We start from the raw sequence: 13,352 nt of genomic DNA on the forward strand, positions 1-13,352 counted from the left end.
CAATTTCATATCAATAACTTAAAAACTTCATGTTGAATTGAAAGATTTATAAAATAAGTCACTTTTACACTAAAACTGTGAATATGTAGGATTTTGCTGTTTGAAGTAGTAAATTTATACCCTTATTGTGCATAACGGAATTAAATATTTTACTGAGGTATTCCTCTATGTATTACCTTTCAACTGGGCAAGAAAAAAATTGAAAAAAAAAAATCACCCAAACTTAGTTTTGGCGCACTTTGGTTCCTCCCTGGCCCACTGTGCGACGGCTTTAGACTAGCCTATAATATCGAAGGGATTAACAGAGAAGTCAAGGTAGGCAAATTGGCCATCATCATCATCCTTTATTATTAGGCCTATATTACTATTATTATTATTATTATTATTACGAATACTATTATCTTTATCGTTATTAGTAGCAGCAGCGGCAGAAGTAGAGGTAGTATAGTAGAAGCATATAGTATACAAATATACACTGTCATGACTCTTGAGAGGTTCTGGTTAAAACTATGCGCAAGAGGTGGCTCCAAAAGTACTATTGGAGTCACCGAGGCCCATAGTTTTAACTAGTACCTCGAATAAAAGGCATGGTATATTTGATTTATATCCTGCATCAAAAATGTATTTAAATTATTTAAAAAAAAAAAAAAATTGAGAAAAATATAAAATTTTGAATTTAAAAAGATTTCAATTTTTTTCGAAAAGGAAGTTCAAATATTTTTTTGTTAATTAAATTAAGATTTGGAAGGAAACAGATTTTTTTTTTTTTTTTTTTTTTTTTTACCGACTCCCAAAAAGTACTTTCTCAAAACAACCTTGAAATATTTGGAACTATTTCTGGTCACATGACGAGCTCTCAACCAATCAAAAATCAAAACGTTTTTGATGCAGGATATAATAGTATACAAATAATACACATTAGAGAGGGCATTAGTAAGAATTACCCGCACGAGGTACTTGGAACAGTCTAACACGCCCAAGGCGATACACGTCCCCCTCGATTTTTGTTAAGGGGGGGGGGGGGATCGTCCCCCCCGGATAATTTGAAACAGTGCCAACAAAAATGTATAGCAAATACTGACTAAGGACTGCGACACACTTTTAGGCTCTGGAGGGCCCAAAAGTGCAGCGTTTAGACAAACAAAAAATTGCGAGCAATACTAATTTTGTCGCCCTCGAAAATTTGAAAATTCGGACCCTCCCCCCCCCCCCCCCCCCCTTGAGGCCCAGGGGAGTGGGCCCGTCACCAAATAAAGGTAAAATTAACTTAACGTGTTTTTGCCTGTGTTTTTCCCAGGGGAGGGGCCCGCCACTGCCTGCATCTAACATGTTAGTTGGGGTGCGGTTTTTGCTCATTAATTACGCCACTGCTCCCTCGATCGTCCCTCGCATTTCGTCCCCCCCCCCCCCCTTGGTTATGAAAAGAAATCGCCGCCCGCCTGGTTGTACTGATGATCATCACTTCAATCGGAATGAACATAATGTAGCTGAATTGATTTACAAGTGAGATTGAGAGTATAAGGCGGAGCGTGAGAGAGAGAGAGAGAGAGAGAGGGAGAGAGCTAGCATGGCAAGATATAGAGAGGAGAATCATGTGAGAGCTAGAATACGAAAGATGGGGAAGCAGAGACCTAGAGCAAAGTTAGCGACAGTCGACAGAGACATAAAAAGAAAGAGATAGACAGATATAGACTTTGGGGATTTCAAAGATTGGGGATTTCAAAGATTGGAGAAAATATAGATCGAGCTGTATATAGTCTACCTGCATGTCCCAGGACTGTATCGTTGCAGCTGTAGAGCGTGAACAATGGCCTCAAGAAATTCAGCAACAAAGAATATTGCTGCACTTTCGCGCGAAATCCCGTTTTTGCTAACACAAATAAATCCATCTGCACGCCGCCGCAACCATGCAACCTTTAAAGGTCAGAAAGTTCAAACCCAATATGCAAATGAGATTGATCTTCATGCCTCATTGACATTTTATCGATTATTGGGTCAAAGGTCGTCTGAGGGTTATGCGCGCGCGCTGAGGTTCATTGGACTTTTCCACTAGCCAGACGGGTGTGTCGTAAAAATTTAGGTCAAGGTCAGTAACCTTATTCACAATTGTCTTGCAGTTTCCTTCAATATTTTGCCTAGTCGATGGTGGAAACTGTTTTTTCAGTGAAACTTTTGATTTTTTATTGTAAGAATCTAGGTACAAAGCTAATGCTTGCTTTATATTCTCAAAATTGTTATGACAAAAATCAACTACCTCTCATTGAGACTCACGTACTTCCTCTGGAGAATGCATTCGGCAAGAAGTCCGCGAGGAAACCCCGCGAACTGACCGATTATCGATTATCAAGTCCATGAATTGTGTGACGTCATGATGAACTGTTTTCACCGAAAAATAGCACGAAGGTAAGCACATTCAGCCACAAAATTTGTCCTTTGAATAACATGATTTTGCGAAGATATTGAGTTATATGATGAAATGTGTGTTAAATGACCTAACTGCAACTGAATGGTTAATTTCTGTCAAGTACTAGTCGTGAAATCGTTCGATGTTTACTCGCTATGTGAGAGTATTTTTCGCGACTTCACATGTATTTTGTGCGGTGCTGTCTGATGTGACTTCGGCCAGGTAAAAAATGCGTTGTGTTGTGCTCGTGTGTGCAGCTTCAGTGCTAGTTTAGCAGGGCCCTCCTTCGACCAAGCAGACAGATACATGGCCGACAAATGTTGCATGGTGAAAAATTTAGCCTGTTGAGTATTAGGTAGGCCTATACAAAATACAAAAGTGAACATGCAGGTTGATGTCAACAAAATAGATTATTTGTCTGGCATTATGTCAAATTCTTATTTTTGTTATGAATATGATTCACAATCAGTGAATCACATTCACACTTCAGAAGTTCAGAGCTACCAACTACCATTGTGTCACGCATCATGCGTGACGTAGGGTCTGAAAATGCTCTCCCGCACGACTCGTGCGGGCAATTTCGAAAAACGCTTAACGTACGTTATACCCCTGCTCGCGTGCCGAGTCATGAATATGTCGCGCATAGCTGATCTTTGAATTTTGGCGTCTCTGATATTGCCTTATTGGTTGGTTGGTCCCCCAAATTACTCGTCTGAGTTTTACGAATGCAGAATCTGCACCATTTTCCTTCAAAATTCTAGGCCTAGACTCTAGGACTGTTTATTTTCTGTGCATCAAAAACATAAGTGTCCTATCGCACATGCTTTGTCTTCGATGGCCAGTAGATATACAGTGAGACACACACATGATCGCTCCATTGTGATGTCAGTTTCTGAATTAAAAGAGTAGATTTTGGCCAGTTTCCATGTGGGGAGCTCCATTCATTGATATCATTTTACGAAATCATCATTGGTGATACTAGGTACAAGTTCGCTGACATCCCATTGAAATGCATGTTAGATATAATACACACATTTGGAATGAAATTGAATGTTGATTAACTTTTGTTTAAGACGGTTTTGTGAAACGATGCCCATGCCAATTATCCTGGCTCAAGCCTCTGGAGAGTCTGGTTTTTTCCTCAGCACTTGGTGGCAAAGTCTCTATTTTAAAGACTTTACTTAGACCTCTAGCACAATGAAAATGAGTCATATCTGATATTAATTGTCATGGCAACATTTTATTTTTCAGGGTTTTTCTCATTTTTTGGGGGGGTTGAGATTTTTTTCTTCTTTTTTTTTGTTACAAAAAATGTACTTCAATGGTATTGATATAAAGTGAAAGTAAATATGGAACAAATAGTTCCAAAATTGGGTTTCCCTTTCGAGCTAAAATTAAACAAACCCTGTCCTATACTGTCCATGGTATTTGAATCTATTAACAGACTTAAAATCAAAATGGACATACACTGTAGTCGCATAGAGTTTACCTGTTAACAATATCTCAATTTTACAGACATGTGTATCCAAATTTTCTGTTCGGCTTTTCAAATTGAAGTAGATATGCAGGGAATAATTTTCCTCAAATTTTTTGATTAGCAATTTCAGCCGATGGATAAATATTTCAAATGAAATTCTGTACATTTCTATGGAAGAAAACTGCTACACAAAAGATATTTTGTATAGCAGTCATGCAAAAATGCATAGCAAATTGCGATGCGATACCAGGAAAATTATTCCCTGGATATGCCATGTTTGTTTTGTTTTAATGAATGGCACCTTTGCTCAGCGAAGGTTCTACACTTAGCTCTGTGTTATTAAGATACAGAAGTGTGAACCATATTAAACTTTATGTCATAGAATACCTGCTCTGGTATACCACCTCGCAACTTAATGAAGCCTCGATGTTAATGGTATTAGCAGGTAACTTACTTTCAAAATGGATGTTCTTTAATTTTGATGAACCCATTTTCGACGGGAACTACATGTAAGTGGTTCCGGGTTTTAGCCTATGGAAATGAGACAATTCAGGAGTCGATGTGTTAATATAATATTTCCTTTTATTTCCTTATGCCAGTGAAGCAAAGCTGTTCCCTAAAAGACTGCCGATCATACTGTCATCGTAGAAGATCTGTTTCGTGCGGTAACTAGCGAGGACGAAGGTCCCATCATGCAGGAGTTCAGGCATTTTGATCCACAGAAGCTGGAGCTGCTGGAAGCCCGCATCAAAGGCAACCGTTCTCAGCAGCAACCCATCATGATAGCTGATGATTCCAATCATAGCACCAGCACTTGTAGCCGCGGCTCACCCAGTGATGATTTAGAGGTACGTACGTGTAGGCACTCGTCAAATAACCTAACCCTGCTCCTAAACCAATATAGGCATGGTGAAACTCAGACCCATTGATTAGGAGAAATTGACCAACCTGGTTTGAGTATGGCAAGAACTGCTTTGTAGGGCAAGTACAAAATAAAAGAACATATGCTATGGTATGTCCAACTGAGACATAGGGTGCGTTTATTCACCAAATTTTTGCCTAGAATCAGGTTTCTCAAACGTCTTTCAGGCAAATTTTGAAGGTGATAAACGCAAAGCCTTTTTTAAACGTCTTTAGGTATGGGCATTTCTAAAGACGCAAAAAGGTGTGTTTTGAATATGACATACAGCTAGAATCACGATTCTGAGACATGATAAACGCAAAGCTGTTTTGAACCCCACATACAAATCAGACCTTTCCCGGCTAATTTCCGGTCAGCGAAATAGTGCACACCATGTGCTATGCCCTAGTTGATCTCCGAACAACTCTCTGCTTCCCGGGTCAAACGGTGCAAAGCAGCTGCGCAGAGACGAGGCCTTTATTTTGAATCGTAAAGAGACGATAAACACGACATTCCAAAAATCACATTCATATAGTGGGGTTCGATATGTACATATCTAGTGGCAAGACCCGATAAACGCACCCAAAGTTAGCCAAACTCTACATACAGGTACATGTGAAACGTATAATATAGCTATCCTCTACTGCTCTTCTACTGCCAACAACAATCAACAAATGCAGTCCTCCTGTCCGCAAGTAGAGAGCAGCAAACGACCAGATTTAATTTGTCCTTCCTCAAATGAAAAAAGTCTTAGATGTAATGCTCTAAATGTAAAATCTTCTGTGATGGTTTAGTTGATCTTAGGGTAATCCACAATGGGTTTATAGATGTAGCAGTGGAAGGTATGAATCTTCCTCTTTAGAGGAATGGAATTTTGTTTATGGAGCACCCTGGACCTACGGTAGGAAGTCCATACGTTTAGTGTTCCAGGCCTCCAGCGACATTTGCTTTACGCTCTACTTCATCAAAAATAGGTTTAGGAGCTGAGGTTGCAATTCAATATACGATTAAGGTTAGAGTTCTAAGATGTCATATGGGGTTCATTGTTTGAAGTCAAAGAAAATGTGATTGCTCGGAATTCCTTGTCTGAATAAGGAATTTGTTGTCAAATCATTCATTGATATTAGTATGACATTGTATGATATCTGTGATTCATACAAAGTTTGTTTCGGAGTCGGTAGAATAGCCCGAAATGAGAAAATGATCAGTTCACAAAATCAATGAAAATAATGGTTTCTATGGCCCAGAGGCCTATTAATACTTGACTATTTGCAGTGATGTGTAAAAGAGTGTAGTACAAGTCAGGTGCTGCGTCAACTAGCATATTTTAAATCAACTCCTACAAAATAGTTGTAGGGAAATATCTTGATCTGTAACTTAGGAATTTCATATGACTTGTCTTAAGATTGAAGTATTATTATCTGCAGATTGTCATTTATTACAACGATTCTGATTTCATTTTTACAGGTCATGCAGGCAGAAACCCCAGAAAAGGAGAGAAAGAAGAGGAAAAGAAAAGGACAAGGACAAGATATTGATCCATCAGGTAATATTGCAATTCTACAATTACAATGATTTATAGAGATGCATGAATATTGTTTGTACAACAGCTCTGACTCATCGTACAAGTGTATTTCACAATACATTAATATACTGGAGAAAATTCCAGTGCATGTAAAGAGAAAACAAGGACATTTAATAAGTGCACGTGAGTATAATGAGGCCACACGCTAAAACGTTCTGTGAATTCTGCTATTTATACATGAATGTGAGCTCTACTTATGATTTCACTTTCACTGTGTTAAATAAAAGTATATTGCACGTGTGAATTCCTTGCAGGACACTTGTATAAGGATCTAATTATCTAAGGGCATACCCTGGTATTGTAAAAGTGAATAATATCCTGAATTAAAATCTTTTGGTGATGTCTTGGTAGACTGATGATGATCATTTACTCCGGTTCTAATTAGGGAATGAAAGTAACATATTCAAACTTCAAATGTATCTGTTTTGAGTTCTTTGTGTAATACTTCAGTAACATCTATGTTCTAATGTGAAGTGCAAAGTTAGAAATAATTTGTACAATACACTAATTTGTGTTTGTTGTTGTTGTTAGCGTAGTTAATGTACCGATAACTACTGGATAAAGATTATATCATATCTATTTTATTTCATTTTCTCCTAATTTCAGGTCCAAAGAAGATTAGTGAATATTTCAAGGTAAGTAATCCAGTGTCAACCCAATGTTCATCAAACAGCTTGCTACCTGGTTAATTAATTTTTGCCATTCGCTTTCCATAGGCAACTAGTTTTTGTCTCGCCTGCGTAGCAAAAAAGGGAGACATAGGCGCCGCTTTTCCGGTGACAGCGGCTGCGTCAACATCAAAAACTTAACCTAAGGTTAAGTTTTTGAATTTTTAGTATAATTTTGAAAGTATAAGTTCTCATTCAATGAAACTTGGACGAAAGGGTTATCAAGTATTCCCAATCATGTGAGCAGAATTTCAGGTCACAAAATCAAGGTCAAAGGTCATTTCAGGTCAACAGCCTTAGACTATGTTGTGGCATCATCATCGAAAACTTAACCTCAGATTAAGTTTTTGAATTTTCAATATAATTTTGAAAGTATAAGTTCTTATTCAATGAAACTTACACTACAGGGTTATCAAGTATCCCCAATCATGTGAGTAGAATTTCAGGTCACTAAATTAAGGTCAAAGGTCATTTCAGGTCAACAAACTTAGACTCTTTTGTGGCATCAACATCAAGATTTTGAAATTTTAGCATAATTTCAAAAGTGTTTGTTCAAATTTTATGAAACTGGTACACAAGGGTTATCAAGTATCACAAATCTTAAGACGCAAATCCCAGGTCACAGAGTCAAGGTCAATTATTAATCTTGGTACAAATTATAGTTAATAATCCTTCCGATGGCTCTTGGTCAATATTCACTTAAAAATGCTGATTATATTTAGAGGATTTCATTGGGGGGGGGGGGGGGGGGGGGGGGGGGGGGGGGGTAGGGCCTGCTAATGGGCCACCCTGCCTATGAATAATGTCCCAACCTCCATTTTTCATCATACTGAATTGCGTAATGCAGGCGAGAGCGTTTCCCTTGTTTTTTCTTTTTCTCTGTATCTCATTATTAGATAAACAACTGTTTTTCCATGTTGTCATCTATAATAATAATACGCTAAGGCTCCGCGGGGGGCGCGACGTCTCCGCCGGCCTTTGTATTCTATTGTTTTTTAATGAGATCGCCGACCCAAGTTGGTGCGGCTATCTCCTCCTGAACCCTGCCCTCGGGGTACCCGTGCCCGGTGCCATCGTCCGCGGGAGAGTCTACTCTAGCGAATTGGCTATACTCCGCCCGAGGTCCTCCTCCGTGTCGACGTCCAGGGCGAAAACGGACGCGACATGCATAATGCAGGATATGCGTGACGACAGAGATACCTCATGGATATTCAACATGACATCCTTAGACACACGACAGACGACGAGCAACTCACATTAAGTTGCGTATTAAATGCACGATGCACACGGTCGGGCTTACCCGAGTAAAGCATCTTTCTATAGGATATCCTTTGTAGTAGCTGCACAAGCCACAGAGATACGAGCTTCGATCCCGTCCACGTCCAAACTTTGAGACCTTTTTCCATCATGATTGCCGCGATTTTGATATAGTTTTCGTGAATGGAGGTATGAAATCAAAGCTTATTTTATGATTACTACGGCCATATAGTCTAGACCTATACTAAATTTTTATTATCATTTTCTAAAGGAAAGTTTTCACAAGAAAACCATTGGACTGACAGTTTAGTCGCAAGCTGCCTTCATACAGTGCAGGGCTTCTGTTCAGTGTGTGTGAGTTGAGACGAGCTTGCAGGAAGCTCCAACACCGGCACCGAGCACCGCAGGCGTCCGACGCCTGCGGCGCCGGTGTTCGAGCTATGGAGTTACGCTGTAGTGTGTGTGAGTTAAGCTGAGCTGAGCTCGAGTCGAAGAGATTTGACACTTTGAAATTGTTATCTGTTGGTTTGCATCATTATTGCCGCGATTTCAATATAGTTTCGTGAATAGATTTACGAAACCTGAGCTAAGAATTAGTAAAAGAATTACTCATGTCTACGTTTTTAAACGACTACCTGATTTTCTTGTGAAAATTTTACTTTGAAGAATGATTATCGAAATTCATGGTCAGAAATAATCACAATCTAGGGTCTATTATGTTACAGTTCTTGCATCAAATCAATGCATGAAAACTTAGTTATTGAACTAGAATTTTTTTATTTTTTTTAAATAGGCAATTATGAAGTAGGTAGCCTGAAAGTACCTGAGCCTTCTAAACAATCTCAACAAAGTGAAGGCCTATATCCTTTGATGAATTAATGAAAAAGTAGCCCCAGAAAAAAGAGCCCCCGAAAGTTGAAAAAAGTAGCCCACGAAAATTTTTCAAAAAATTTGAAATAGAGCCCCCGAAATGAAAATCTTAATTTTCTGCCTGCGCCCCCCTCTAGAATCCCGCGATTTCCGCGGGTCCTGAGTTGAGTGTATATATAATGTAGGCGTGGGGTCCCCGGGTTTCAAGGGGCCATAAACCCCAAAAAGCTCAGGGTTACGTTCTTCAAAGTTGGTGGGGGGGGGGGAGAAATCAGATTGCAGCGAGTTGAGTGTATAGGCGTGGGGTCCACGGGTTTCAAGGGTCCATAAACCCCCGAAAGCTCGGGGGTTTTAGGCGTTTAATTAGGGTCAGATGAGCATATTTTTAATACTTTATTTGTGACACTTGCGGGTCACTAATTGGCGTGGGGTCAATACGTAGAGTTGCGTAGTGTTGCGTACCAACTACGCTGGCCTACATTACTATATGCTGAGGGACGGAACTGGGTACGCAAGATGAACGAAAACAATTCAACATGTTTAATTTTTTTCGCGTACTTTCGGCGTAGAAACTTGACGCAGAAAGTACGCCTTTTTACGCAACACTACGCTACTTGACTACGCAACAGTACGCTACCCTACGCCAGATCGTCAAAGCAGTAAAAGCTTTCTACACAGTAAGCAACCATAAGCAAACCTGTACGCCAGCCTACGCATAACCTACGCAGGGACTATTTTCCCATTAATACGCAGCCTAATTTCTGCGTAGTCGGTACGCCACACTACGGAACTCTACGCAGTTCCAGTGGCTTATAGAATAACTACAGGTACAGTTGGATCATTTTTTTTTTTTTTATATGAGGCCAAATTAAAAAAAAAACATGTTTAGCGTCCTGTTTTTTTCGAAAAATGGGAAGGAGGAGGCCCTTTTTTTTTTTTTTTTCTTTCAAAATGGACGCTCCGTACATTTTCCCTGACACTCTGGCTATTTTTCAAGATGGCGGCCGACAATTTTTTTTTTTTTTTTTTTTAAATCAGAAATACATTTTAGCAGTGCTTTTCATGTTTTTTTTCTTTCAAAAAATAAAAAAATTAAAATTAAAAAAAAAATTAAAAAAAATTAAAATAGGAGGCGGCCCCCAAAAAGGAAGCAAACGGGGACGCTGTTTTTTTTTTTCTTTCAAAAAAAAAAAAAAAAAAAAAAAATATTAAACAATTCCAAAAAATTAAAAAATTAAAAAAAATAAATAAATAAATAAAAAAAAAAAAAAAAAATAGGAGGCGGCCCCCAAAAAGGAAGCAGGCGGGGACGCTGTTTTTTTTTTATTTCAAAAAAAAAAAAAAAAATTCAAAAAAAATTCAAAAAAATTTCAAAAAAAAAAAATAGAAGGCGGCCCCCAAAAAGGAAACGGGCGGGGACGCTAAACATGTATATTTTTATAATGGCCTGAATGGCAAATAAAGTTCTTGGTGGTTTTAATTTAGGCAGTCTCTCTATATCTATTTACACCCCCCGCCCCCCTCTAGAATCCCGCGGATTTCCGCGGGTCCTGCTAGTAGTATTAATAATTGATCTGACAGGTCATACTAATCACTGTCAATCAATGTACTTTGAATTTCCAGGCAGCAACATCATTAAGTCCAGGAAGAACCAGTCTTGGAATAGGTATCTTACCCAAGTCACCTCCACCCAGCGCATATCCTAGTGTAAGTTATCTTATCTCTGTCTCCAAGGAATTTTACCAGCTTTAATAAAAACAATCATAATAGCTACATTCATATTGGGCATGTATCTATTTTAAAAGATACCTAAGGAGCCTAAAAACTAGTATTATCACCCTGGCTTTAACACACCTGCCCCTACATGTATTCCTACGTGATACCGATTTACTACACCTGGTTAGAGGGTGGCAGATGTAGATTAATATCTTGCCAGAGGACATTTGTGCTGTAGCGGGACTCAAACCGACGATCCTTGGGATCCACAATCCTGTGACGTATCCACAAGAACATGACACCTCTATTTCCTCTACTAGCAATATTATTTATATTTGTTTCACTGGAAGAAAGTTTAAAGGTAAAGACCAGTTATGGTCATACGATTGTATTGTGAAAGAAACGTTGGGGAATCGATCAGAAAAGGTTGATCATCTAGCATAGATGTACTGCAAGGTTCTGGAATCATCAAAATGATAAGAAATTTGGCTCATTCTTTGTAAAGTTACAAGCACTATACACAGAAAGATGTATATGGGACTACCCTATATCTCTCACAGACCATGAGAGAAACAAATTTACCAAATATATGAATTAGTAGGAGGTTTCCCGGCAAATTTTTTATCATCATGTATTAGTCAAAACATATTCTTTTACATGATTGGTAATGAGAGCTTCTATTTCATTTTTTGAAATTGGGGCGTTTCCAATACTGGTCTTTACCTTTAAGTGATGGTTAAACAAATTAAGTGTAAATATAAAGTTAAACTGCATTGTGAAACTTGTGAATGTGGACCACTGGAGATATTTTCCTAAGTTTTTATAAAACTGGTTATCAATAACGAGTTATAATAACTGCTAAGCTACTGAAATTGTGGCATTGATTGGCTGAGGGAAAATTGCCATAGAAATTTAACATTTGTTATTGATAACTGTTTTTATGAAACGAGACCCCGGTTTTTGAGCAGCCAAATAGACAGTGTCGAACATTTGTGACTTGTTATAATTTGAGTCAACGACTTGCATATATCTGTATTCATACAATGACAATCGAAAGTCATCATGAGTCATTACGAGTCATCACTTGGCTATAAATTATGGACAAGTTCTCAGATGTAATCATATTACAGGGCATTGTTTTATGTTATTTATACATGTACATTTAGTCATGTCGGTGTATTGTTAATAACACCTTTGAAAATTTACTCCGAGTATAGTAGAGATTTTGAAATCAGGCCATTAACATTCAAATAAATGTCATGTTCAAATATTTCAGGAATGACATATTTATTACATGAATGTGCTGAAACTGCCTGCTTAATCAAAATTTTGAGTATCATACTTCCAAGTTGCAGGTACGGTGTTTAAAATTTAGGATGCACATGCGGATGTCATTTATGAGTCAAGGAATGTACAAGCGTGCAGTAATAAATGTGATTGTTTTATTTACTTTTATTATGTGTATCTACAGCAAATTATGTCTTCACCATGTGGTAACAGCAATGACTACATCTCCCACTCGTCACAATCACCAAAGCCAGCAAGACCAAGGTTTTCAGATAGCAGCTCTATATCAACTCAGGTATACAAGATAAACTGTAACTTAAAGGTTGTCTGTACTCGTTTGGCTAGGAGGGATTAGACCACCCAGGGTGGTCACTGACAGGTGGCTATCTCATCAATTCAACTCTCAATTAACATAAGAAAAAGAGGATCATGGGGGACCAAGGGTCACCGATTAGGCATTGTTTTCTATATAGAGGGAGCAAGTAGCTACAAGTAGTACAGTGGGGCTTCAAGATATCAGCATTATGATGAAGACATATATGGGTATGAGTTGCCGAGAGGGATAGCCTGTCATATGATATGACTTGCAACATACATATGTAGCCCTCTGATAAAGTCAAGGCATGTTTGACAAATGAAAGTTGACAGTAATAATTAATAAATGAATAGTACTGGTAATAATCAGAGTATTGCCCATGAAAGATCATTGCAAATAGAATTCAGGATAGGTGGAAAAAAGGGGAGATGGAAAAAAAGGTGAAGCCCCCCACCGCATCATATGCAGCCTGATATCTTTAGCTGTATCATTCTTTGTAATTCTCTACCATGAGAAAGTATGTCAGTTATGTCTTTGTAGGAAAAATACAGAGAATAATGCACATGGAAATATATATCATATTAAGTTGATGAATTTGCACTTTGTACTTAGAAATGTTTTCATTATATCATATTACATAATGGTCAGTTCCTATTCAAACAGACGGGCTGTATTTTAGTTAATTTGTACGAAAATATTTACATACTTTGTCTTGAAGTGGATAACTAGTGTGGCATTATGTAGTGATCCCATCCTGTGTTATTATGCCTCCGTTACGAAGTAGCCGGAGGCATTATGTTTTCGGGTTGTCCGTCCGTCCGTCCGTCTGTACGTACGTACGTCCCGCTCTCGTGATCGCGTTATCTGAAGA

General features: G+C 38.4%; 1 protein-coding gene across 2 annotated transcripts in view; it reads left to right on the plus strand.

Annotated features, from left to right (window-relative positions):
- The first annotated feature begins 2,224 nt into the window (after positions 1 to 2,224).
- LOC115919899 (serine/threonine-protein kinase tousled-like 2) overlaps positions 2,225 to 13,352 on the plus strand; it is a 38,277-nt gene continuing 27,149 nt past the window's right edge. The window contains exons 1-6 of one of the 2 annotated variants that reach the window (XM_030974514.1): positions 2,225 to 2,403; positions 4,481 to 4,729; positions 6,250 to 6,328; positions 6,974 to 7,002; positions 10,786 to 10,869; positions 12,350 to 12,460. In XM_030974514.1, coding sequence (XP_030830374.1) covers positions 4,574 to 4,729; positions 6,250 to 6,328; positions 6,974 to 7,002; positions 10,786 to 10,869; positions 12,350 to 12,460 — 459 coding nt within the window. In that variant the 5' untranslated portion in view covers positions 2,225 to 2,403; positions 4,481 to 4,573. Of the gene's footprint in view, positions 2,404 to 2,640; positions 2,760 to 4,480; positions 4,730 to 6,249; positions 6,329 to 6,973; positions 7,003 to 10,785; positions 10,870 to 12,349; positions 12,461 to 13,352 lie in introns of those variants that run through there. The other variant, XM_030974520.1, reaches the window with a different exon arrangement.

The sequence above is a fragment of the Strongylocentrotus purpuratus genome, unplaced genomic scaffold, assembly GCF_000002235.5.
Source record: "Strongylocentrotus purpuratus isolate Spur 01 unplaced genomic scaffold, Spur_5.0 spur5_contig_866, whole genome shotgun sequence".
Lineage (NCBI taxonomy): Eukaryota > Metazoa > Echinodermata > Echinoidea > Camarodonta > Strongylocentrotidae > Strongylocentrotus > Strongylocentrotus purpuratus.